A 27,572-nucleotide genomic window follows, 5' to 3' on the forward strand; every position below is an offset into this window, starting at 1 on the left:
CCCCCCCCCCCCCCCCCCCCCCCCTTCTGGTTCTAGACACACACCACATCTTCAGCTCAATACGCTCCTTATCACATCTTTGATCTGCTCGGGGGTGTTATGACAGTTTATCTTTACCCATGGCGCGAGTGAGAGAAGTGCGCTGTTAGTGTATTCCTGGCTTTGTTTTGAAAGGTGCGCTAAACTCGCTGTTCCACTCCCCGAGCACATTCATGATAGTGCACAAATGTGGGAAGCACAGATCCCTTTGCTGGCCAGCTGTGCAGTCGTGTAGAAAGAAGTATTTCCATGCATGTGTGCGTTTGTGTTTCTGTGACCTCATTTGCCTCATTTATGTGTGTGTGTGTGTGTGTGTGTGTGCTTACTCATTGCCGGCCTCACTTTCTCCAGGTTAGCAGGAATGCATTCTGGGGGTTTTATCATAATTGTAAACATGATACTGTATATGTAATATGATATATTGACGTACTGTATTATGCAAGTTTGCTCATTAAAAGATTATCAAAGTATCAACCAGCAAGCCTGGGTGCAGTTTGTTTGCTTATTCGTGGCAAAACTATTCTTTCAAAGGCGTTCCTTTTATTCATTAATCATGATGTCCTGGTTGCATTAACGTAGATACACAAGAGCGAGATGACTGGCAGGTTCCCTCTTAGCACCAGAGATATTTTTAGTGCTGAGGCCAAACAAACTAAGACCATATTTCCCATAAACTTTGCTTTGGGTTGCAGAGAATGTTACTTCTTCTTGTCCTGCTCATCAGCTCCACTGCAAAACATTTCTCTTTTGATTTCCTGAAGAGAATGGTACAATAAAATAGTGAATATAGTAAAAAGTATACTTAACAGCTTTTAAAAACACCCAGATTTTTAAAAGGAGTTTGTCTCCTAGATTCTTTAAAGGTAATTAGCGCCATTCGCTCTGAACGGAAAAAGAAGAAATCGTTAAGTGTTTGACCTACAAATTGTTCAAATAATTTTTAAAATTTCAAAGTACACAGATTTAACAGCACGGTCTGATTTTTCTGTAATTAGACTATTGGCTCAGAATTAACATGGTAATTTATTGATGTTAAAAATTCTAAACATAGCACCATTTGAATAGCATGTGAAAACATTTCTCTGCCTGTCTGCTTGGATTACTTGGAAACTTGACGCTAAGAAAGGGAATTTGCATTTGACCCTATTGGACATTATTATCCAAAAGGGGTTCTAGCCAGATGTCTGTCTATTTGTGTATTTGCATTTGTGTGTTCCTGTGAGTGTGTAAGAACAGAGTTTCATAGAGTTTTTTTTGTTTTCAGTCTGTGCCAGAAACATCGAGCACAGAAACAAGTTACATGTTGAACTGGCTGAACTGAACTGTGGCGCCCCCCCCCCCCCCCTCCTCCTCCTCTTTCTGCAGTGCTTAATGGGCCTCCCATGTCTGTGAAGAAGGAGCGGGAAGCAGAGCTGCTAATCAACCGGCGGGAGCAGCGCAGCGGAGAGGTCATCTGTATCGACGACTAGACTACACACACACACACACACACACACACACACACACACACACACACTATACACTCACTGAAACCCATCTGCTGCAAAGATATCTTCAGTTTCTCTCCAAGAAATCTTCTACAACTTTACTCTGCTGGTACTCACTGAAAAATTAGTACAACACACGTGCACACACACACACACACACACACACACACACACACACACACACACACACACACACAGTATACTCACGCACATGTGCACTTACTGTCCACGCACACACGCACACCTGCACTACATACAGGCCATATTGTCTCATAACTTCTTGTGACCTTTTCTTGTCTGCCTCAAACCATTATATTCCTCATAAGCGGCCTCTTCAGGCAGGCCTCCTCCTCCTCTTGGGATGCTTCTAACCTCATCTACACACACACACATGCGCACACACACACACACACATACTCACACACACACAACGCTCAACCCACCTCAATCCTAGAAACCTTTAGATCTCTCAATAGACCGTGTAACCTTCCTCCTTCCTCCTCGCCTGGTCCTTAAACTCTTGACAGGAAGCTGCATGTAATAATCATTTCTACCGCCGCACTCCATCCCCTGAAGCATGCTCTACTCACCATAATGCTGTCTCGTGGAAAGGCAAGCTGTGCCTAAAGTCATTTTAATACTGTTTATAATTCTCTCAGAGAGGCTGACCCTCTTGATTTCTCAGTCCGAGCAGCTCCAAGCACAGCACCAGCTTTTTGTTTTGCTTTTTTCAAAGGTACATGTTCAGATATACACACATTCAGCTAGGTATGATATGGAAATTATAATCAGGACTCCAGATTAAGTATTTGCCGCCATCAAATCCTGCTTCCCTGGTTCTAGTTTATGTACAGAGCTTTGAGGTATTTCGGGGGGCTGTTCCAGAAAAGGCCTCGCGACGACGCTGTTTCTCAGAAACCTATGAATGTTTAGAACCTTTCATAAGCAAGTCAGTGTTATTAAAACCTATCTATCACCCTGAACACTCCTCTTGACACCTACTCCTGTCATCTCCTCCCTCCCCCTCTCTCAGTCAATCTTTTTTCCTGTTTTTCTTTTCAAGTTTCTATTTCTTTCTACAGAATCCTGTGATATACTTTGCATATTTAAACAGCTCATTCGTGTTCTCTTGTGTTTCTACTCTCGCGATTATTATTGTCGTCGATGTTGCTGTTGTTCTCACTGTTGCTATTTGAGAAAGAGCTTTTACCAAAAGAGACCTTTTTTTTGTAACAATGAAAAATGATACAGTATGTGCGACACACAATGCACCTCTTTGCCATGTTTGTCCTATAATTACAAGAGAGCGCAAACGAAGAAGTTGAGCTAACTTCAGAGGTAGATATATTACAAGAAAACAAATTTTTCTTGCTTACGTTTTAGATTTGGGGCTTGCAAATGACATGCATATATAGAAAATAGGCCATATGTAACCCTAAATGCTTCTCTGAGCAAAAAGAAAATGTATACTATCTAATCCCAGTGAAAATATATGGTTATTATCTGGAAAATAAGAGGCTGGAAATCCATTTTATATACTGCATCATTAAAAAACGCCTTAATAAACATAGCTGAACAAATGTAAAGTCATCAAACTGAATAAAGAACCTGATGTCAACCTGTAAATCCCAGTCAGTCTGACTTAAGTTAAAAATAAAAAAGGATAGCCACCGTAGGAGTTAATTTATCCCATAAATCCCGGACCTTTTACACTTATCTTCCCAGGAAATCCATTTTACAAATTGTTTTGTACAAAGGTTTTGCAACCCCTGAACTAAAACGTGTCAAAAAACAAAGCACTTAGTTCTTTTTTCCACTTTTACTTTGTCATCTCTCCAGATTTCTGTGTTAATTTCTGGGTATCTTGTGTCACTGTGTATGTAGTGGTGCCGATCAGATGATGAGTGGCAGTGAAACACGTCAATGATGATGCATTTTTTTTTCTTTCTTTCTTTTTTTTTGTTTGTAATAAAACTGAATGAAATGATAAAAAGAACTGTGTGGGTTTTTTTCAGATGGTGTTTATATTTCACACACATTGTTTTTCATGCCAGTGGTGTGGCTCAAGGGATGGTGATGTTGGTCAGTCCCCCGCTTTGGTCCAGACCATAGGCTGTATATAAAGATGGACGATGCGTCTCCACATCCTCCCATTGTACAAAAATGAAGCCAAAATATCCCGGATACGGGTACTGCCATCTTCTGCTGCTGACGTCATTTGGAGCTAGAGTCTGTGCTGTAGTGACCGGGGTAGGAGCCACAGTCTTGAGGTCCAGCCCATACACTCAATTGTGAGCAGGGCTCACCTGTCAATCGTGACGTGAACGCCCGTTTATATAGCATCAAATAACTAATTAAAACCAAACTTGAAAATGAACACTTGAACAAACTGCAGACAACCACAAAGTGGTGATCGACATGTTTTGGCTACACTTTTGGGAAGCTGTTATGTCCATCTTATGAACAGACAGCATGAACGGTCCAGGCTGAATTCTGAGCAACTATTGGATGGATTGACATTCATGGCTCCCAGAGGATGAATCCTGTTGACTTTGGTTATCCCCTGACTTTTGCTCCAGTGCTACCATAAGGTTAACCTTTGTGGTTTTGAGTGAAAGTTCTCAAAGACTTTTGGATGGACTGTCATGAAATATGCTAATATATTCAGGGTTTGTAGAGGATAAACTCTTATAACCAAAACTATAGACATTCACTTCTACTTCATACTTAGAGCTAATTTTAGCATGCTAACACACTAAACTAAGTTGGTGAATATTGTAAACATTATACCTGCTAAACATCAGGATGTTAGCATTGTTAATGTGAGCATGTTAGCTACAGCTAACATCCTGACAGAGCTAGCTGAAGATAGCTTGGCTGTAGGCTTGTCAGATATAAATATGTCAAACAGAAAGCATAATTTTAGTGAAACAGAATTGGCTCTATGGTTCTGGGCTAAATTAGACAAAGATGTGTCCTCACAAGGTAAATGCTAAGCTAAAAGTTGAATAAGTAAGAGAGGAGTTAATAAATCAGAAAATTAACTGGGTAATGTCAAAAATACAGCAATCTATCAAGAGTTTGCTAACATTAGCCGTCCCAAGCTACCATGGCTAAGGTAGTGAATTGAACAAGGTTGAATTTTAATGCTTATGAATTAAACTTTTCATTTGTAAGAATATGATTGTTATTTTCTTCTTCAAATTTACAGTCCTTACTTTAAAATATCTTTAAAAATATTAGTCTTCATCTTCATTTGTGCAAATACCACCTAATATAAGTTTCTTTATTATTTCATTTCACTCCTTTGTGGCAGCTTTGTGGATGCTTGGCAGCAAAAAAATATCAAATGTTCTCTGTCCCATTTCCTGTTTCAACTTAATATAAAAGGTTTTGCAGGTTTTGAAAAACTAAAATATAAATTAAATAGATCCAATGTGTAGCCTAAATAAACAAAAACCCTGTAAATTCAAATAGGCTGTAAAATGGAGAACATTTATGAAGCACAAATTCTCAAGGGGTTTTACTCTCAACCAGTGAAGCTAATCAGTCACCAAGAGAAGACGAGGCTTTACAGGTCAGCTTCAAAACGTGTAAAGAAAAACAACTTTTTAGCTATTTAGCTTTCCTTGATAAATTGATGTAAATAACAAAAACGCTTAACCTCTCGCTGAACAAATAAGAACAGTTGTCTTCAGAGACTATAAACTGCTGTCAGTCTGCTCTGATGGCTGTACCATAGAGGCAGGAAGATGCTGTGAGGGCGATGCAGTGATTCAGTGTCTCCTCTTCACGGACCTTTATCACACTGTCTCCCACACACGCACACAACAACCTTGAGGAGCAGATGGTTAGTGATTCATGATGACTAAAGGTGAGGAGTCATCCTGCTTTGTCATTCAGAACAGAGTGATGCCACACAGTTCACTATTTACTGTTATCTCAGCTTTATTATTCCTATAGTAGAAGAGTCTGGAGATAAGGTCAACTCCCATTAAGTGCACACTGACAGGCTCATTTTAGATAATATATTGTAGGGTAAATACTCTTCTGCACCGTGATTTTATTTTACATTTATGTGTCAGGCATCAGGGAAACTTGCAGACATTGCTTTAGTTCAGGTCACTGCAGAATATACTTCAGTGTCAAAATGACATGAGAAATAGTTGAAAATGTGCTTAACCAGTTCACAATCACCTCATAAAGTCACCCAAATTATGTAAAATTCACTTAATTGGTCTGCAGTATATGAAGTATAATATTAACATTATCTATGATTTATTGTGACAAATGAAAATTAAACATGCAGACTTAACAAAGTCTGATTACGTTTGTTTACAGTAGGGCTGGGTCCTAATGTTTATATACTAAAAAGATGCCACAATTATTCCAATAATGATAAATATAACAATCATTAGTAAATTACTGCTCCTATGTTTGTCTGAATTTATGACAGTAGTGATTGTTAAACTTCAGTGTCGGAGGGGTCACAAGTGGAGCCCGACCAATAATAATAATAATAAGAAGAAGAAGAAGAAGAAGAAGAAGAAGAAAAAGTTATACTTTATTTATCCCACAAGGGGAAATTCAATGTTTTTTCACTCTGGCGTTATAATTGGGATAAACACACACACACACACACACAATAAATCTGTGTGACAGGATTATCGGCCAATATGAGCTAATTGCAGATAAATTGTATCAGTGTTTATAACAGCCAATAAATGCCGATTAAAAAAGATGAGTGTTATGAGTGTTGTCGTTGCATAGTTTGTCCACCAGAGGGCACTCTGAAACTCCCCTGCTGACAACACACTGGAACCACCACAAAAGCAATCAGCTGTCCTATTTATAACTATAAAAAGTTTATTTTTAAATGATGAAGATATAAAAGAAATAAAAGAAAATTGGCCGATATATCAGAATATCGGATTTTAAAATCTTCAAATTTTAAAAATCTGTGTCAGTCTTAAAAATCACATGTTGGCCAGGCTCTGATCAAAAGAATAAATAAAGGTTAATAAAGGTTAGACTAAAATATTTCTGTTGCACATATTAAAACGTATTGCATATACAGTACGTTTTAATCTTATCACCCTTGGCTGATCTTTTCTCTTGATAAACAGTGGTTACTTTCAGCTCTTAGGAGCCTTTAAAAATCCTATTATTTATTAATATCCTAAATATTTTTTTGCTTGGTTTTGGTCTCCACCAACTCCTAAGGTGTGTCTTTAGCTGCTAAATGCTCTATTTTCACCAGCTAGTTGCAAATTTTTTGAGTCTACCATTCACTGCTGGGCAGGTAGTGAGCAGTGGACTTATCACAGCCATTTCCCTGAAAATACCTGCTTCCCATGAAAGCCATGAAAGTGAAACAAAACAGTAACGTTGCGGTCAGGAAAACTACAACAGTTAGCTTGAAGATGCTAAAATGCCCTGTAGATCTGAGGCGAACAGAAGTGTTATAATTATCCCTGTGTTTGTTATTATAAGCAGAGCAACTCCTTACATACATTAGTATTTAACCCTTTGTTAATGCATAATATTAATTAGTGCAACTTTAAATATTTTGTGTGTTGCATCTGATTAATCCCTTCATCTTCATTTTTTGAGACACTCTTTCTTGGCTTTTTCATGAAACAAATTTGAAAGTATAGTGCTTCAAAAACAACACAAAAACATTTATTCAGCGTTTTTGCTGAGTGAGTTAAGAAGAAATTGCATTGCATCATTTTACAGAGAACTTCTTCAGAAGACTTCACAAGATTTTTTTAAGGTGGTAATAAACTTTGACATTTACAAAAATAGGAATTGGGGCAGGGAAGTGGGTAAAACTGTGTGTGGAGGGACAACGCATGTTTTTCCTCAAAGACCTACAGCTATGTGGTTCAGGTTCAGATTCAGGAAGTGAACATTTCGATGGCTGCTGGTGTATGTGTGTGCGGTCTGATGGGTGCTGATAGAGAAATATGTGGTGTGTGTGTGCGTGTGTGTGTGTGTGTGTGTGGGGGGGGGGGGTGAGGCTCAAAAGGGAAGAGCAGAATGATGAGGAAATCAAACAGGATACAACGTCTACACTTCAAAATCTTTCCATTTGAAAACATGAATGTTTGGCTCCAATTAAAAACACTATGTTCACTGCAGTAAAGTGCTGAGGAGAAACCAATGTGGTCCGTCCACAAAAACTACTTATAAACAAGAGTGGGAGTGCTGAACCCACTGCTAGAAATACACAGTTTGTATTGTAGCAGGGGATATTACGGAAAGCAGCAACAGCAGCAGATGAGAGAATGGAAGTTTAATTTCTAAAGAGGTAAAAATAAAGAAGCGACCATCTTACAATGTGGCTGAGAAACCTAAAACTCAAGAGCTTAACGTGATGAGGAACATTCTAGTTATTGCCTATGAGGTTATCAAGACATGTATATATAACCCAGATCTGCTCCATTGACAATAAACAGCACAGTAATTTCCCAGAACCATGGGTGCAGGTTGGATCTTTTCCACGTTATTTCAGAGCTGTGCTTTGGTTGGGACAAACTCTTCATTTCTGACTTTGAGAAACTAATTAAATTTGAGTCTCCGAGGGGCAAAAAACTTTTGGATTGAAATTTGGCACAGACATTCATGTTCCCCAGATGATGAATCCTAATGACTTTGATGATCCCCTTAGTGTTTTTCTAATTGATCCAGTACTTAGATTTTTGACCAAACACCTGCAAAACTGATAACATTCAGCATTCAACATAACAGCAGCCTGTGTTATACCTCAGCTGTGGTTAGTGCTAATTAGCAACATTTTAGCCTGCTTATACGGTACAATGTGATTGTGAACATGGTAAACATGATACCTGCTACACATCAGCATGGTAATAGTGTCATTGTGAGTATGCTAGCACCTGGAAGTTAACATTTAGCTCAGTGAGTAATTTATTTGTATAAATTTCCATCAGTATACATCAGACTGGTGCTTATTAAACAGCACCTTTCCTCTTGTTTTGCAATAGGCTTATATCAAGACTTTTCTTAATACTATGCTGGTATTAAGACTTTTCCTGACGCTCTATTAGTCACAAAATCAGAAAATACCAGACAATTTTCTTTTTTTAATTAAACATCTCTGTGATATTTAATACCAACTTTTACTTAGCTTATAGCTATAGCTTTGGATGTGTGGGGGCCTCCCCAATATTATTTAATTACTCTTAATGGTAAGGTGACAATTATTTGATGATTTACAAGATGAGTTGAAAGTGATTATCGAGTCATCATACAGATAACAAAGGCCGAAAATATGCTGAAACTTTGCTGTATTTAAAGTTGTACGCGTTGATTACTATAACTTCCAACTAATTTCCAACTGTAAAGCCAAAACGGTACATGAAAATACCTTACAAATCTGACCGCACAAAAGAGCACAAATTCACATCCATGTTATTTAAAATGTTCCCTTTTCTTTGCCAGCTCCTGACTTGATATGCACATATATAAAAATATGTGTAAAGTATATACAACGTATTTAAAAGAAAAAGCTTGCAGTACTTCCACACACATTGCATTGTAAAGATCATAAAATCAGTATAATCAAGACTTGTTTGATTCATTAAATTTCACATACATGCACAGACACTGCATTATATAAAATATCATTGACAACTCATGTAGGCTGCTGATAGTGTTGAGATCTGATGCTTGCAGACGTGCTCTCAGCTTCTTGAGGCACCGGTGTTACAAAAGTGGAAGGTGCATGCACAGCTTTACTGTCAGTCTTATAAAGAGAGGGTAAGCACAATTTATTACATGATACGAAGGCTAAGATGAACATCCAAGTATTTTTTCTTTTTATATGAAGCCATTTATCTACAGAACAGCTTCCATCACATCTGTTCTCTCGGCACACATTCATCGAGGCATTTCGTCCACTTTGGGTCTTGGTTTTAATCCAAAAGTCTGTTTTTTGCATTCCAAAACAGCACTGCTGTCCAGAAAAAAATTCCACAACAACTTCCACAAATGTCAGGTTTGTCTTTCAAATAAACGTCTTTGGGAAGAGGCTGTGGCACGATGTGATGCCCACAACTGCTTATGACTGTTTTACCGTGTAGAAAAGAATCTCATCCATACAAAAACAAGTGTTGTTCTCAGATGAGTTTGTGTACAAAACGATCCCAGACTTCAGTTGACTTTAAAGATGCTGAACACGTGAGGCGAGGCTGAGGGGTTGCCCAAAGATTGGAGTCTGAAGGACGGGCCTGTGATGGCCTGCAGCTCAGTGCCTTTGTCCAGTCGCAGGAGGCCGGACACCTGGCAGGGCTTCAGGAAGTGGAAAGGGTGTGGCCCGGCAGAGGGGGTCGTCCCATAGCCCTCCATACATTGCAGCTTCTGAGGCCTCTGTCCGCTGGTCACCACATCCAGCTTCACATACTGAGATTGCTGTTCATTAAACAACACCTGAGGAGACAGAGACAATGATCTACATCTCATCAAGAGAGGCTAGCGGAGACTCTAGGAGAACTTGTTCCTACTCAACTATTCAAATAAAAACTAAGACTGCCTCAGGACTTCCAACGCCCCGCTATCGTAATTCTTTTTTTCTTTCTTTCTTTTTTTTGGCTAGATTTTCTCCAGACCTCTGTCAACTTGACGAGACCAAAGTCTGGCTACATGAGATTACCCGAAACCTGATATCCACCTCTCCAGAAAACATGATACATACCAGTACAGTATGACTGATGTTTGTACATAATAAAGGCTGTTTTTATAAAAAATCTTTAAAGCTGCACTCCAAGAGTCTGTTGGTTCAGTCAAGTTTGCTTCACCACTTCCCCTCAAGAAGTACACTAGTTCGAATAGGACTAATAAATATCTGATATCTATATAAATCTCGATTCGATTTCCAAAATAAATATGTTGCATTGGGTGATTTAAACCTGCATTATGTTTTTTGTCCACTTGAGGGCAGCAGAACAAGTTGAAACACAGCACTGACGGATTAGGTGCGTTCGAGATGACAGCGGCTGACTTTCGCCGACTTGATAGTCAAACGTTGAGCTGCAGGCGACTGCAGGGAATAAAAACCATTCTACCTGCAGGAGCTTACTGTGAGCTTAGAACAATGCCTGATCAGATCAGGCAAAAGGTGGTTCCAACTTTGCGCAGCCGGAGAAACTGAGGTCGCGGGACTCGGCACCTGCAACCGCCTTGCTCCCAGGGGGTTTTAATGTCATGTGACATGGTGACGTTTTGGAGCGCTGGGGAAAGTCGAACACAATTTCCAACCGGCATGCCTTATGTTAAGTCCAGCATGCATCACGTTAGGTCAGCGCTGCGCAGCACACCAAGGAGTCAAACTGTCACCATATGAACTTGCATACTACATTAGCATTAATTTGGAGTTGTGTTTCTGGCCACCAGGTGATTGTAAGTCCAATATTCACACTCCTTTTAGCTCTGTTTTAGTCTCCACCAACTGCAGCTTAGTTGAAAATATCTGGATCTTAAGCTCTGCTATGTTCACCAGCTAGTTACTAACTTTCTTTGATAGCTGATTTGGTGCTGAGCGGGTAGTGTAAACTTGGTTTGTAGTAGATTTTTTGTGCTAAAAAAAAGCTGCCTGCAGCTTCTGGGAGTGATGCTGATGAGAGCTGTGATAGTGAACCAAAACATTGAAGTTGCAGGGCCTGAAAACCAAAACAATGAGCTGAAAGATGCTAAAATGCTCTGCAGAACTGAGTAGAAGTCATGTGATTATTCTCTGTGGGGTGGTCACTACAAGCAACTCCTAACATATTAATTTGATCCATTGTTATAAAAGTTTCATTAGTTCAGCTTTGAAGTGGGGATTAGACCTGAAGTGTGGCATGTGGGGAATGTGAGCATTCTGGTTTGTAATTCAATACTGTAGACAAACTAAAACTCCCCGCCCAAACTCACCTGGCAGAACAGGAAGTAGACGCCTGTTTTCTCCACAGTGAAGGTGCCTTGTTCCTTGTTGTACCTCACTGCTTTACTCATATTCAGCATCCTTTCTTCCCAGCCCTTTATCACACCACCCTCTCCCACTGACACACACACACACACACACATCCAGGATTAATCCTCTCATAAACAAAACCTTCACAGATTATCCTCCATCCTTCATTTTTATGACTCTTACCTTGCTGAGAGGAGACTTTGGTTACTGGGGAAAAGTAAAAGAGACATTGAAAGAGAAAGAAAAAGGGAAAGTCAATTAAGATTTTATGAGCGCAGTCATATAGGGGTATATGATTGAAACCACTTCAGCAGATGCTACACGAGACGGCTATATGGGATCTGTCAAGCCACTTACTCTCAAAATGAGACGCCGCTTTCTTTCCATTTCCATTCCTCCCTCGCGCCGCCCCCCCTTCAGAAGGCAAGGAGAGTCAGAGTATGAGTTTGGATGGCAGAGAAAATATGTCTGTGGTTTTTTGATAAAACAATCATTCCCATCTGTATCTGGCTAATAACACGGTGTGCTAATTTGCAGTCCTTTGGATTTTCAACCTGGCTTGTTTTAACGCCATTAGCAGATGGGCAAACGATTTCCTTTCACGTGCTTCAATATATTTCCTCAAACTTTTATTTTCAGTCAGAAGCATGTGCCTCTTTTTTTTCCCGGTGGGGGCTAATCTTAGTGCCAGCTGGTCGCAGTCATCTAGAAAATACAGAATACAGAGAGAGAAGGCGGGTGGAGAGCTTGGGGGGGGGGGGGGGGGGGGGGGGGGGGGGGGGGGGGGGGGGGGGGGGGGGGGCAGGAAAACACAAGATAAACGGAGTGAAAGTAAATGAGAAAGCGTTAGATGCAGCCAGAGAGCTACGGACGCTGAATAAGAGAAATGAAGTGCCGGAAAAAGAGAGTCAAAAAGGTCTTTGGCTGCTCTGTGACCCAAAGGAGACGATTAAGAAGAGAGTGAAGCAACAGCTACGGGCCGCTGCTCGGTTAAATACAATAAATAAAACACAACACTTAAAAGGCCAGAGCTGCAGAATGCCTGCTCCTGTTACTCACTAAAGGTTTATTTTAGCTTTGCAATCTGGCCTAGGGGAGCGATTTTGAACACAGATTTGACTCGAATGCTGTATGTATGAACTGTGAAATGCATACTTTATGTTTCGAGACAGAGCAGCCAAACACCGGGCCCCCGCCGTCATAGAGAAGTATTAAGTCCCTGCTAAAATAACTCACAGGTGGGTGACCCTGTAGACTTAGGATTTGCTATGGGCGAGCTTAAAGCTCTCAGGCTGGCCAGAGTTTCCTGACTTAAGCTGTCAGTCACTAGGAGAGAACATAACAGCAGTGTCCTGCTGGAGCGCTGCACCGCGGTGGTCAACTTTCCACAAACTGGAAGAGGCTGTTTGGGCTTTTTAAAAAATCATTGATAGCCATGAATTTCTGAACACTGTTTAATATGTTTTGGAGGACAAAGTCAGATATCAGTTACTAAAGAAAAATAAAATATCTGCAGGATATCAACATAGATATTTTTGGCGCAGCATGCAGCTCTCTAAATGAATCCTTTTGTCAAATTTGGATATTCGTCCCTCCGCTGATATCCAGCACAAAGGCGCCCGAGAGTTCACTTTCAGACAAAATGTGAGCAATCAAGCAATCCCGTGATGGTGACGCAAGCAGAGGATATAAATACTGCAATGATAGGTCATCAAATATCACCGCTTTCACAACAAATCATAGCTGTGTCGGTCGTGTGCTCTGGGGGAGGGGAAAAAATCAATTTCATTGCCCAAAAGCGTGCAACAAGGCCTCGCCCCCGCGCCAGCTGGTTTTCTGGGCTTCGAGGCCGTTCTGGTCAGACCTGTAATTTCTTAAACAGTCACCCAGCTGCCTACTTTTTCCTGTGTCAACTTTTAGCAGCGGGTAGTGCCTGCGGCCCGCTAGACCTGACCAAAGTGGCATGCGGGCCAAGACTGGCCAGCGTGTGTTCAATGTTCTTCCCAAAAAAAACCAACAGAGTGCAGTTGGTAGGTATTGTGTCTGTGGTGATTTGTGGCGGCTAAAAAGCACACAACTTCTGTATATCGGTGTTGTTGAAGTCAAGAAAATGACGTTTGATTTCCAGTACCATCTCTCTTCACTCTCTGCCCCACCAACAGCTCTCTCTTCTCCAGAATGAGCTGAACAATGGCCTTCCTCTGTGTGTTGACCTGTTGAAAGGGAGAGAGAAAAAGCGTGCACTATTAACAAACGTCCAATAAGCTTATTATGACTTTTTTCTGGCGCCGATCCCACACAGCCACAGAAGGCCTCTTCCAGCCAGCCAGCCACATAAACAGGCTCGTCTTTTCCAGTATCCAGCCCCTGCTGCCATGCCTGCTTTAGAATAATTCTACCACTTCCTCGGAGACTGGTTGCGACACCTAATGCATGTTTTAAAGGCTTTGCATTCCTCACATGTCTTAACTCCCTTTCTGAGAAAGAAAGAAATTTAGTCAAGCCAGCAAAGTTTTAAATCCTCGGCTGGGGGCCCACTGAATGACCGAAGGAGGCCTATATGAAGTAAGAGGAGAAGTGGCTGAGGGAATGTATGTTTAAATGTACTGCTACCGTGGAAATGGAGGCAGCGAGTTTCTCTTCGCTCTCCAGACGTTCACTCACTGGCTCTCATCAGAAGTTGGCCAACGGTCAAATGGACAGATCAGGGCCCCTTGGGAAAGGCTCCAGCATCAACACTCCACGTGTCCAATTTTGGGGTGTTTGTATGTGTGTGAGTGAGGGAGAAACGGTGTGTGTGTGTGTGTGTGTGTGTGCAGGTCTGTCAACATGATGCACAGCCAACCTGTCCCCCTGATCTCAAATCCAGTGCAACCTGGTTTTGTAAATACTGTGAAACCAGAAGAATTTCCATCAGCTCCTTTTGGCTGCTTTTGGAGAAATAATTTGCCTTGTGATGCAACCTCATGCTGGAGGGAGTCTAACATTTCCTGCTAGTGCAAGACGTTTCTAAACACTTTGCATGAGATGGCACAGGATTTAGGATTGCTCTCTGCACATGTAACAATTGAAATGACCCTGGCCTGTGCATGAGAGGTGGCTATGTTGCAAATGATTTACACTTGCCACACTTCATCATGCAGTCGGTTTCACGCCTGGAGCCTCTCTGCAGTCAGTTGGGTTTAACGTGCTCACATGCCAAATAGTTGAGGCTTTCCAGTAAATTGAGATAAAACTGGAGCACAACTGACAATTAAACACTGCGGGGGAGCAAAGGGGAGTTGGACACAAAAATAAGCAGTAACGCCACACAACTTGACTACACTTATTGGTATACAATAAAAGTACCAAGCAATGGTGCAATAGAGTACGTGCGGGAGGGGGGTGGACATTTTTCTATATAGACCTCCCGCGACGATTCCCCTTAACCGCAGCCACAAAAGAAGTTACATAACAAACACTTGAAGGTCTGTAATAGTTGCAGGCGAGTAAATATTATTGTTGGGACAAATATGCATGCTATTCGGAGAGGGGCTGTCTGCAGGCTTGATTGGTTTTCAGGCATGATACAAACCTGCTCCAGTCGGTCCTGTAGGATCTTAAAGGACTGAGACAGATCCCGCGTTTCTCGCCAAGTCCACGCCGTAAACAGCGCACTGCATGCGGCCAGGGACAGAGCCACCAGGGCCAGAGAAGCCCAGACGACCCGCAGCTTGCGCACTCGCCTCCTCTGCAGAATCCGATGCATATTGGTGCAGACTGCACTGCTACTCGCCGCCGCAGACCATCCGAAATCCCCACTTCAACTCCATTCCAGCAGAGCATGAAGTCCCTCCAAATGCATTTCTGTCCAAATGTCCATTTTCGAAAGCAAGGTGCGCGAGTGGACAGCCTACAACTAGCCCTCACTGCTTTTTAGATGCGCAGATCTTTCCGTTTAATTGGAGGTATATCTGACAGATGATAGGGTTTTAAAGAAACCAAACATCCGATCCTTCCTCCACACAGATCAAAGCCACCATCCGCGTGTGCGGCCAGTCAGATAAAAGAAAACTCTGCAACTCGCGCACATCAACTGTTGCATCCTTCTCCTTGTGATTCGTTGACTCAGCTCTCTTGTCTACCCTTTAAACAGCGTGCTGGGGGGCCACTCTATTAGACAGACTGAGCACACATCAGCATGAACTCTCTCTCTCTCTCTCTCTCTCTCTCTCTCTCTCTCTCTCTCTCTCACACACACACACACACACACACAGACTTGGAGGTGAACTTTCCGTGAGTCCTCGACGAGCTCTGATGTTGCGATACCAGCGTGCATCCGCCGTGAAAAACTAACGAGGTGAGCGCGAGAAAAACATACGAGGCGCACCGGGACTTCCTCTGCGTCTCAAGTCACTTTCATCAACTTGCATACCTTGAAAATATGTGCAATTCACGCGTGTAGCAGTCCCGTTTTTAACCACACGGTGGCTGTAGTGTAAAGGACACACCAGCCCGCTCCTGCTGCGTTTGTTTCTGCAATCAACAGGTGAGCCAGACTGATTTTTATTCCACTGGTCAGTTTCTTAATTTAAAGTCTAAAAGAAAATCTTTCAGGAAACAAGACACATTTATTGGGAAATGAACATCACCATAAACTGTGAAGACAGGTGGCAGAGGCAGTTAAATAAATTAGTAAAAAGTAATAATTTAATCTGATACATCACATTTATAAATTAATTTAAAGTGTTAAATGTTTTTATTGGTTCAGGGGTAAAATTAAATCAATTTAAAAGTCATATATTCAAACTGGAAAATATTTTGGCCTTAAGGTCATGTGATGTCTCTAAAGAAGTGTTTCCCAACCATGTCTCCTTGTGACCCCTTGTGACAGGTTGCACAGTTAAGTGAATTTCCCTTTCCTTCAGTATTTAACATGAATAAAGAAAAGCTTTTAACTAAATCCTATTTGTGACCTCGTAATTATAATATATTGCTTAAAAAGCAGCTTGGATTTAACATTAACAAGAAACCAGACCCTCTTAAAAGTTTAACACATACCTGAAATTATTATGTTATACCTGGAAAGACACACCTTACTTTTCTGTTTAGTGCAGGTAATTAAAGGTACAGTCCTCAAAAAACAAACAAACAAACAAACATTTAAAACCATTATTTCTAAGAATAACATACATAAACATTGTTTATATCCATGTTTGTTTGCTAGCTGTCTTGTTGGTTCACACGTGTACAGCACTGCTCCATAGCGCTACTAGTGGTCAAAAACTCCACAGGGTTCCTTTAAGTTGTGCAAAGAGGTGACTTATCAAGCAAAAGCCAATCCTGAATTTCTCACATCTTTCACATAACTCATATTTTGGTGGATTATGGTTGATTTTGTAACACTGATGCACCTTTTCTGTACAGTTTTTCCCACCACTAGGACCCTGCAGTTCTTCCTCCTTTTGGTCAAATAGTGCACATTTATGTTTTACTGCATTTTATTATGTACGTATAATTTACTTTACAGTGTATGTACACATTGAGCATCTTTGGGACAAAATCTGATCTAAATTATTTTTACACTTTATTGGGATTAAAGGAACAGTTAGAATTAGAAGGCCCCCCATAGGTAAAATGTAATTGCATATTGACCATTATTTCACCTTCGATAAGCATTATTTATATTTTTAAGTTCATACTATTTATTTATTTATTTTTCCAAATATCAGATCTACATTTTAGTAAGTTTTGGAAAACCCCATTATTAACTAATGAACACTCACAGACTGAAGGAACTATGTCGTGGAGTCAACACAGCTACACATTCACGCAACACACTTTATGTAACTGCAGTCTGACAGGTTTTATTCGTCAGTGTCAAATGAACAGAGCAGTCAAACAAGTGTACAGGTAAACACGAGTAAAACACACTCTTGGTTTTCAAGAATGGAACAACAGGAAGCCTAAAATACTTTTGTGAAACCAACACTGACTCTCATGCAGGTTCTAGGCTAAAGGCGACGTGGCTTTTTGACACTTATGTAGCCTATCTTGGGTACAGCAAATGACACTTAACTTTGGAGGTGCTTTTTGTGGCCAGTTGGGTGAAATTATGGCATGCTGATCACATGAAAAACCTATGAATCCATTATTTTGTGATTTCCATGTTTTAGATGAGGAATTTCATGCTCCTTTGTGAGTTGAGAGAATTTATTTGATCTTATGAAGCCCTTTAAAAACTCAGTGGAGTGAAGTCTAAAAGGTATGGTCTTCCTGAAAGGTTCACTTTTTTGGATTCACAAGGTTACCACCCAACTGTGACCATCTTTAAATTCAGTCATTTCAGTGACAAAACCGACACATTAACACAATAAAACGCCTCTGCTGGCACACAACATCAGTGACTGCACGTAATATTTGTAATCACAATACTACCAGTATTGAACACAGTGGAAATATCCCATCATGTGAATGGTACACTGGGTGACACACATAGGCCCTTCCTGACAACTGAACAGCACCAAAGTTGTGCAAATGAGCACACTACATCAGCATGGTCATCTTTTTGACTTTTACACCATGTAGTAATTACACACACACATCCTGCAAGCTAAAATCTGAATAAACATTTAAGTATCTCTTCTTGTCTTTTGTATGCAAAGTTGCTCTTCAAATGTATTGGAAAGATTTGACAGGAATCAGGGTTGAACTTTGATTTGATTTCGACACAGTTGAGAAATCCATGCTGTAACAAGTTGTATAATTTATAGTTCTGGGTTTGGCATTATGGTGGGGAAGTTGCAGACAAGGGAGGTTATACACATCTCTTCATGTTCACTTGGACTCTATATAGATTTTTGGGCACATGCGGTCTAGCACAATGACAGCACATTAAGTTTACTTGTACACACCGATGAAATCCGTATAGTTTGCACATTGAAACAAACATACATTAATATTTTACAACACAATGTGCCAAAGATGAAAAAAACCCAACACATTCTTTACTCAAGTATTTTGTAAACAAAGTATGAAAAGAAATGCAAATTGCAAAAGCTACAGAGGAGGGTCAGTGGTTTTTACTTGTTTAGAGTGAGAGAAAACAAACTAAATATAACCCACAACTGACAACCCAAGACTGTTTTCATTAAATAGCTGGAAACGATACAAAAAGTAAAGTGGATACAAAACAGAAATGCAGACCACAATAATGCCCGTTTCACTTTAACAGGACAGGTTTAGATACAAACAAAGCCTTGTCCAAGGTTTTTATTTCTTGAATTCCACCAGATGGGTTGTTTTTGTCTGATTGCTTCTTTCTTTGAAACCCAAGAGTTTGTTGATTGGCTGCATGGAAGTAGGTTTCGGTCAGGCGCAACTGATTCCTTTACTTCACAATTTCATCACAACAACTTTGTAAATACATAGCTCAAAAGAAGGAAAACAATGAAAATACCAATATTGTGCATTACAACAGCTTCACAGGAGTCTGGAAGACGAGGCTAGAGGTGACAGACTCTTTGGTTGCTGTTGCCATCGTTTATAATACATTTAAAGGGATAAGAAAAACTCACTATTTTCCAACAGTCACACAAGGAAACAGATCTTGGCTTTAAAATGCATAAGGTTTTTCTGGATTTTGTGCAAAACAATATTTATTTCTAGATGATGAATTGTTTACTTTATGTCAAGACCTTCTCTAAAACCCCCACAACCCACACACATGCACAGTCCTTTCTGACCTTTTCTCATACCCACATTCTATAATCTATAATCTTTTTCACACTTTAAGCAGAGAGATTAGGTTATCTGATCCATTTAACACTGAAATCAAAAGGTGCTCTGGCATAACATATCACAAGGGATAAAACACAAAAAACAGATTTCAGTGCCTCTGTGATCTAAATGTATTGCATAGGCCCCATTCAAATACTTAAAACTGCGTCCTTGACTGTAAATAACAAGCCAATTGACTGTTTGCTAAACCCCTTTTTGAACCATAACAAGGCACAGCAGGCACATGGGGAAGCGGTGTATGTGAGGATGTGGTAAGAACAGTACCTCGTATATAAAGAGTTTGGCGGGTTGTGTCTTTTGTTTTTAGCCTTACCAAACAAAATAAAAAACAAAACAAACAGCACCACCAAAATTGTAAGGAATACATTAACAGTTGGTTTGTCTGCTCTAGTTGCAAACATTAGCAAGCCTGGCTACCTAGCTTATTACAAGTAGTAACTGAGCATTACTTAGCTGCTATATCAGCATTTAGGCTAATGTTAGCAGTTCTGTCCTGCTCATAGTTGGATTTGGGAAAGTTTTCACTCCACATTTGTGTTTGTGAATCATCTCAGTGTATTCCTGTTCCTCAAAACCTTTTCACATGTAAAACACAGTGTTTGAAAATCATAAAACACAAACCTAACCTCTGTGCTGCTTGTCCACGTTTATATAGTGAGCATCAAAACAGGTTTTAGTTAACATTTGAATTACATTTTATTATATAATACCATACTATAATATTAGGGCTAACAAGCTCTACAATGCAAGACAAAAACAACGCTGCTCTATATTTCCATGTCTTCTGCATGGATCATCAGCTGATAGGGGAGAGCGCGGTGATTTGAGCCTGTGGGGAAGTTGAGCCACCCCTTGTTTCTCGGCAACCATAGACAAAATTGGTTGTGTGACCACATATTTTTGAGGAGTCATCCATTTTACTCACCCTTTCCCTGTGATAAAGAGAGGCCCATGGAATGGGTGATAAACACTTTTAAGATCAGAAAACAGTTTTTTGCAGTTCAAAGTGATTTGTTATGTTCAAGGAGTCCTGATTCTTGTGTCTGAACAATTACAGACAGGTTTGACAAATCTTATGCAGGGTAACGTTATGCTGTTAGCCAGCTATTTTACTGTAATTTTACATTGCCATCTCATGCATCATCAAAATGATGTGACATTATGCATCTTAGACCAGAAACCATCATGGCATGCTTCTATAAATGGAAGACAGACAGGCTTCAACTCCTATTGTGCGTTTGGACAGATCAGTGGTAGAGGTACAAAAATGGGAAGTCCATACATCAGGTGGCACGGGACATGGATGATCAACAGGATGACTTTAAAACGATACATCAATATGAAACAACCAGGAGACATAGCTGCAATGTTTCACAATGTAAGTGCAATTAAATGTTGGGACCTGGCGTTTGAAATTGCATGATAAAATGCCACTGATGTCCCCAACCCCCATGTGGCTCAACTCATCCCCTCATATGGGGCAAGTTGAGACAAGAGTCCCCTTTTTTTTTTGAAAGCCATATTTTGAAAACAGATTCCTTTAGATCCAAATTGATCATTCCCAGGGATGCACCACATCCTAAAATATATGTACATATTTTAGCTGGAGGCATCACTGTCATGTCCTCACTTTAAAGACACCTCAAGTAAAAACTGGCTCAACTCACCCGCTCTCCCCTAAGGATGCTGACTTCTTGCCTAGCTTTAGCATCAGTCAGCTAAATAGCTAATGCTAGCTAACTACTGCTAATAAAATCTGCCGGCTGTTGCTATTCAGGCGACAAAATTTACATTATCATTATCTATAAATGAGAAGCCTGCTTTTGTTTACCTTTATGTGAAATTGAAGATCCATTGTTTGAAAAATGACCAAGAATTTCAGGTGCTAAATCCGCCATTGTTATTATTGTTAACTGTATATGATGAGCTAGCATGGAAAACTTGACGGGTGTAGCAACACTGGGGGTGTAGCGCTTAACAAGCAGTCAGTTATTGTAATAATCATTTTTTTAAGAATCTGGCTTCACGATTGTCATTGTCAGGTTTTGGAACGGGGCTACTGAGTGCTGCGCTATCCCTGCTCTGTGTGGGTTGACCTCATAGAGTTGCAAAGGTCATCCCCAGTGTTGGCTTATGGTTGGGCCAGGTGCTCCAGCGCCTCTCCCTCACAGCGCATACAGTGGTAACCCATGTCGGTGGTGACATCAAAGCAGCCCTGGCTGAGGTAAAAGTCCAGAGAAGATTTGTTCCAGTCCAGGACGGTGAAGTTGAGCTGGGTGCAGCCAGCAGCCATGCCGAGCTACGAGACAGCGAAATGAAGCAGGAAGACAGACATGAGGGGATGGAGATTTTCACAAAGATATGCAAGCTCCTTTGTAACAGTGCAAAAGAAGAAGACTTCCTTTGTATATCAGAGAAAAGGGTTCAGCGTCTATAGTACATTTCCACTCCTTAACTGTCACAGTTAAATAATGGATTGATGTTTTACTCACCTGTGCAACCTTGCTCATAAGTGCTTTACCAATGCCCTTCCCTGAAAGACAGGCACCACGTATTACTTGAGTTTTAATGTACATACAGTCTTTTATGATGTTGCGGCTTATTTTCTCCAGGCCATTTTCACAAATTATATTTACTCCATATCAACAACAGCATGTCTATGTTTGAGGCAGTGTTCTGTACCTCTGAACTCTGGCATCACGTACAAGTCCTCCATATAAACACCTCTGCCCGACCATGAGCTGTAGGAAAAGAAGTAAAGTGCATAGCCTATCTTCGTATGACCTGAAAGCAACAGTCAAAAATGTGAAATCAATGAAACAGCAACTGGTAGTCAGCAGTTTATTTGAGTTATATGAATACCCTCGTATCATTCCCTAAACATTTTGTGTTTTTTATATTTCAGAAGCCATTATATTACAAAAGTGAAGTAAAACAATCAGTCCTGATTTATTAGGATAGGATATAAAGTTTATATGTCTAATGTGATAGCTAACAATTGCCTATTTATACACCCAGCAGATGTTACACATATTCATTTGCCTTGTATAGGTCTATTGTAAATTCCAATAGTCACACTCCTTCATGCCTGGTCTGGTTTCCACCATCTGCCAAGGGACATTTTTGGCTCTTTAATTGCTGCTAAATGACCAAATATGTTCATAAGTTCGTCGCTAACTTTGTCTATTAGCTTTTTAGCATACAGTGGGTTTATCAAACATGTTTTGGTAAAAACATAAACAAGGTTGATGAGACTGAACCAAAACAGTAAAGTTGCTTGTTGTAAAACCAAAACAATGAGCTTAAAGACGCTAAACGTTAAAGTTAAGGTGGTCTGTCATGTTGGGCCAGTTCGGCTGGCTAACAACTGTGTTGCTGAGTTAGCAAGTATTTGTGTAAGTCACAATTTTGTTTCTTTGCAGATGCCAGATGTGACATAAAGAGGCAAAAGAGAGATGAATGTGAATGAATTACTCAATAATGTTATTTTACCAACTTTACTAGCTGGCTATCGTACCCCATCCCTACGGTTTGAGGGAACTGCACTGCTGTTGACATTTGACCCACTATTATACATATTGACTAGGGCTGCTCGATTATGGTCAATCAAATCATAATCACAATCATTTTAGTCAATACTAACATCAGGGTGATTTAACATTTAACTCACTGACTAAGGAAAGAATTATGCATTTATTGAACTTTTGAAATTAAATGCTTCATTGCTTTTAAAATCCCAAAGCCCATTAAATAAGAAATAATAATCCAGCATTATTATTATTATATATTTATTTGCCCAGGTTGACACGTGTGTGCGTGTGTGTGTTTACACAGAGTGGGGCAAAGCAGGTGACAGGGGAGCTGCTCGAGTACTACTCGTTATGTTACATAATGCTGGAATTCAATGGTGGTGTTTTGTCGGGACATGCCATTATTTAAACCAACGGTGAGTAAGAAAAGAATAAATAAGTATATATAATATGTAATTTAGAGGAACATTCAATAGCTGCTAGGCTAATTTATGCAGTATAAAAGGCTGCAGGCTGCAGCAGTTACAGCAGTTATAACCGTTGGTCATCTTAGCTCGAGCTGAACAAACAGAAGAGAGGCCAATAGAGAGCTTTTAGGGAAGGGGCAGGAGCCACCATTGTAAGCATCATTGTGAATTGGAATGAGGCACAATAATCGTTTTATATCTATTATTTTCTTTTCACAATTGTTAGAAACCAAATTTGTACAATTTGATTAATTGCACAGCCCTAATATTGACTAGTGCAGCATTAAAAGGATAGTTCAGGATTTTAGAAGTGTGGCTGTATGAGCTAGACCTCCTGTTGTTTTCTGCTAGGAACAGAGTCAGCAGCAAAACATATTTCAGCCACCAACTTAATTATTCTTACACACCCAGTCCACAGCAGTACAATGCTTAGCTTCCGTGCCGGTACGACTCTCTGCTTCTCCATAGAGGGGACACTCTGGGGAGGGGACTGCCATCTACTGCAGGTTATCCACTGACTATGGATAAGTACCTCAGCCCCACTTCAAAACTATCCCTTTAAAGATCTCTACCAGAACATCCTGACATTTGCAGCGTATGTTGTGTTGTATTGCAGCAATAAACACCCAGAAGGATTTCAGTAATATTCAGTTGCTCGTGTTGCTATAACTTAACTAATTGCTGCTAGCGGCTAGATTTCAGAATGGCAACCACAAGCTAACATCTTTTTAACCTGTAGAAGCCACCGATATTTTATCTTTCCTCAATTCTGTGTGGTTATTAGGCTGATTCTAGCTGTCCACTAATCTGTATCCTGTCACGCAAATGTAAGTTGGTCATGAATGTTATGTTATGAGAGTCATGGGATATCTAGGTGAACCAAGTCAAACACACACAGGCATTCACTCCTCAGTATGGAGTAAGATATCTGAGGCCAGTGGAAAGTAGGAGAGTGGTGATTATATGGAAAAAGGGCTGTGTCATGGAAGAAAAAGGCCCAGCTGGGCAGCAGACATCGTGTTAATGGTCTCATTACCGTATTCTGAGGCGTTAGTCTTGTTATGTAAGTGGTGTATAAGGGGAAAGATCACATCAGCAGGAAGCCGTTACATTAGGTACCAGAACTAATAAATACTGTTTTTTCAAAATTACACAGTTAAAAACTGTTATAATATGGGTGATCTGAGAAAAGAGAAATTAAAACTCAGAAGAGTTGATGAAATACTAACAAGCCATAACAACTTGAGATATCTGAGTCGAGGTCTTCCAGCAACCAATGTCACTTCTTGGTGAATTGTTTCCTTAAGAAGTAGCAAAACATTACAACTGTCTCCCCTCTCGATTTAATAGTAGCAAACTTATCAAAAAGCAAACAAACATAAAAGATGAGACAAAACAATAGTATTTCCATCTGAAAAAACTTTTGAAATCATAATTTTGGTTTATTTAAATAAGCATGGAAAAAGGCTCAAACATCTGTAACTGCCATTTGGCTGAAGGGCAAACTTCAGTCCAGACATTTTTTTTAAAATGCTGCACTGCAATTTCTGGTCTGACAAGTTAAAGCATGTACTTATGGCCACAGCCCAAACAATAAGGTGTTCGCCTTCATAGATGTGGTTTAACTGCCTGCTGTTAATTTGTACCAAGGGTGATTTTAAGACAATGATTCTTGGTTATGAGAGGGTTTTGTGATCTTTTGTTTAGTTTGTATGAAAGTAAAGATCTGTACAACTCTCATGGCTATGCATATATATGCGCAAATATATGCGTAGCAATAAGATATTGCTTCAAAAGTGAACTAAACAGCGTTACTGATGGTTCTCCCTCACCTTCTTTGGTTTTTTGCTGTTCGGGCACCTCAGCGATGATCCCGTGGAAGAACGGGTTCTTGGAGAAGCCGTCCTGCTCCAAGTCTTAACATAAAATACAAAGACACTGTTAACTCACATGTGTTATTAAGCTGAATAGTTTCTCCTGAAATTTCCAAAGCTCACACGTCCCGTGGTCAAACAACCTCAACACAAGGTCCATTTAGTAGCTTTTGATTGTATCACGATGTCCGTTTTGAAGCTGTTCTGGAGCTTTCGATCATAATCTTCTTAGTTCACCATCTTCAAGAATAAACGGGCAAACATGGAGGAAGAGCCCCAAACATGCTCAGGAGAAACGGAAATTTCAGTGTCTAATTTCATGACCACTTGGCAAAGTCCATCTCTTCAGGAAGATCGTGTGATCTGATCAAAAGCTCCAGAACAGCTGCTAAATGGACCTAGTGGTGAGGCTGTTTAGCCACCTGCTTTTTCCAAGGTCCAGAATGCACGTTCCACCTGTAAGAGGATATTGTCTGGCCTCACTTGAATCTCATCTTGTTTTTGATGAAGGTCAGATACATTTAAACAGTTAGGGTCAAGTGAGAGAACAAATGATTTAATGTACGTAATTTAGTTACCTCTCTGTGTGACTTTCACATGCTGGGACACTTTCTCAAATTCAGCCAATTCCTGTGAACAAATAAAAATAACATCACTGCTTATTAACCTCTGCACTGTAGCCTAAAAGTGGCACTCCTAGTGCGCGTGCGCTATAAAGATACCACTGCCGTCAGTTCATTAAAAAATATCTCAATCTACTAACAACAACATTGTACATGGAGTGGTCTCCTGACGTAAGCCTGTGAGTCATGGGCTGCTTAATGTCTTCCGAGTCATTTTTAGCTGCACACGTGTCCTCACCAAGATCATCCGCGCGATGTCCTTGCAGTCCTCCACGTTGGCTGCACGGATAGAGTACTCCATGTTGTGCGGATCTGATGGTGTGATGCTCACAGTGCGGCAGTTCTCCAGTTGGTGGTTACTGTGTGGGTAATCCGGACGGATGTCCGGATTGAAAAAATGGACAGGGAGGACTGCAGCTGCACGCTCCAACTCAACAGCATGAGAAGTGAGCTGAGAGCGCCCCCCTGCAGGCAGGAGGTGACCAGGGGAACCAGCTTCCCGTGTGGACGCACAGGATTATAAAATGGTCTGTGGCTACAACGGGAGTAACCCGTTTTCCCCGAACGGTATTCCAGCCTCGTCTCTAGCATCAGGATTCAAAACCCATCATTATAAAACCTATTAACAACTGCAAACCTGATAGATTAATTGATTTTTTATTAATTAGTTACTAACATTTATAATTGCATATAAACAGCCTACTGTGAGTACAGAATTGATGGCTTTTAGAAAGTTAAAGCTATAACCATTCATTGACATGTATCACCACAATTTTACAGCTAGTTAGAAAGTGAGAAACACGTGACCCTTTATAAAAAAGATTTGCAGACTTGAGCCTTAATTAGATGTTGGTCCAGTTGCTGTCCAGCCCTTTTCCAGATGGATATAAACCGTCCAGGGATTTTTCACAACCTGGCAACCCAAAAATAATACCAAAGCATTAATTAACGAGTTATTAACCATTATTAAAGTTATGTTATAGTTTATTAATCCTTTACAACGGTTGCTTTTTTATAATTTTATATCTAACAAATTTATTGGTTTATGCCATTTGTTTAAGTTGCTGTTCTATGATAAACTTGTTTTTTTCTACAAAGATGTGCCAAAGACTCATTCAAGATTCATTCTTGTGCACTGTGCATTAAGATTATAAGAAGAAATAATAATTAAATTAGAAATCCACTGATTTCAAATTTGCCTGAACGTGTCACAACCTGGCTCAACAGTAAGTGACAAAAGCGGGAAACCACACAGTCTGAAAATAATAATAGATATTTTATAAGTTAATTAAGCAAAATATACAATTGTAGGTGTCTGTCAGATCAGTATTATGTGTGAGTGAACCAAACAGAACAGAATCAGTCGGCAGGCCAGGAGAAGAGGGAGTCAGATCATCAAACAGACTCCTGTAGAGCCACTTGGGCCCCGCCTGCTCAGGTGTGTTGCATCTTACACCAGATATCAACTCCACCCACCAATTACCTGGATTAAAGGGACAAAAAACAGCAAGATACAAAGAACAAGTGAGGGTCCAAACCTGGGGCCGTCACACAAGTAATCCCTCACATAAGGCCTTAAATGTACAGTTCTGTTTGGGGTGGGGGTTAAGTATTTTTCCTAAACTAAATGGTGCTCTGGGGCCTACGGAGGGCGCTGTCAGTCAATCAGCCGGTCTGTGTGACCTGTCTTCAAAAACTATTGGCCAGAGCGCCATGAACTTTGGTGTGAATAGACTCCTGTTCAGTCAAAGTTTCACATTGACTTGTTGTGTTGTTGTTGACCCCCTGATCTCTTACATC

At 40.4% G+C, this 27,572-nt stretch overlaps 3 protein-coding genes across 3 annotated transcripts in view; 1 reads left to right on the forward strand and 2 right to left on the reverse strand.

Annotated features, from left to right (window-relative positions):
- chd3 (chromodomain helicase DNA binding protein 3) overlaps nucleotides 1-3,519 on the forward strand; it is a 57,299-nt gene extending 53,780 nt beyond the window's left edge. The window contains exon 40 of the mRNA XM_046063808.1: nucleotides 1,405-3,519. Within this exon, the coding sequence (XP_045919764.1) occupies nucleotides 1,405-1,508 (104 nt within the window). The 3' untranslated portion in view covers nucleotides 1,509-3,519. The remainder of the gene's footprint in view (nucleotides 1-1,404) is intronic.
- Nucleotides 3,520-7,186: 3,667 nt separating this feature from the next.
- Nucleotides 7,187-15,831, reverse strand: tnfsf12 (TNF superfamily member 12). The gene is made up of 6 exons (XM_046064654.1): nucleotides 15,074-15,831; nucleotides 13,631-13,712; nucleotides 11,857-11,913; nucleotides 11,683-11,706; nucleotides 11,460-11,587; nucleotides 7,187-9,977 (listed from the first exon to the last, which is right to left on the reverse strand). The coding sequence occupies exons 1-6, from the start codon at nucleotides 15,245-15,247 to the stop codon at nucleotides 9,702-9,704; spliced, it is 741 nt and encodes a 246-aa protein (XP_045920610.1). The 5' UTR covers nucleotides 15,248-15,831; the 3' UTR covers nucleotides 7,187-9,701.
- Nucleotides 15,832-17,329: 1,498 nt separating this feature from the next.
- On the reverse strand, nucleotides 17,330-26,188 carry sat2a.1 (spermidine/spermine N1-acetyltransferase family member 2a, tandem duplicate 1). The gene is made up of 6 exons (XM_046064787.1): nucleotides 26,011-26,188; nucleotides 25,728-25,779; nucleotides 25,108-25,191; nucleotides 21,961-22,062; nucleotides 21,771-21,811; nucleotides 17,330-21,577 (listed from the first exon to the last, which is right to left on the reverse strand). Exons 1-6 carry the CDS (start codon nucleotides 26,071-26,073, stop codon nucleotides 21,410-21,412), a joined length of 510 nt encoding a protein of 169 aa, XP_045920743.1. The 5' UTR covers nucleotides 26,074-26,188; the 3' UTR covers nucleotides 17,330-21,409.
- Between the last annotated feature and the right edge of the window lie 1,384 nt (nucleotides 26,189-27,572).

The sequence above is a fragment of the Micropterus dolomieu genome, linkage group LG12, assembly GCF_021292245.1.
Source record: "Micropterus dolomieu isolate WLL.071019.BEF.003 ecotype Adirondacks linkage group LG12, ASM2129224v1, whole genome shotgun sequence".
Taxonomy (NCBI): Eukaryota; Metazoa; Chordata; class Actinopteri; order Centrarchiformes; family Centrarchidae; genus Micropterus; species Micropterus dolomieu.

Coding starts and splice junctions, on each gene's coding strand:
- tnfsf12 (XM_046064654.1), bottom strand. CDS start 15,247: ATGCATCGGATTCTGCAGAGGAGGCGAGTGCGCAAGCTGCGGGTCGTC. Junction 13,713..15,073: donor TACAGGACCGACTGGAGCAG/GTTTGTATCATG, acceptor CCCTTTCAACAG/GTCAACACACAGAGGAAGGC. Junction 11,914..13,630: donor GCAGAGAGTGAAGAGAGATG/GTACTGGAAATC, acceptor TGCCTTCTGAAG/GGGGGGCGGCGCGAGGGAGG.
- sat2a.1 (XM_046064787.1), bottom strand. CDS start 26,073: ATGGAGTACTCTATCCGTGCAGCCAACGTGGAGGACTGCAAGGACATC. Junction 25,192..25,727: donor TGTGAAAGTCACACAGAGAG/GTAACTAAATTA, acceptor TTTTATGTTAAG/ACTTGGAGCAGGACGGCTTC. Junction 21,578..21,770: donor TTATGAGCAAGGTTGCACAG/GTGAGTAAAACA, acceptor GCTGTCTCGTAG/CTCGGCATGGCTGCTGGCTG.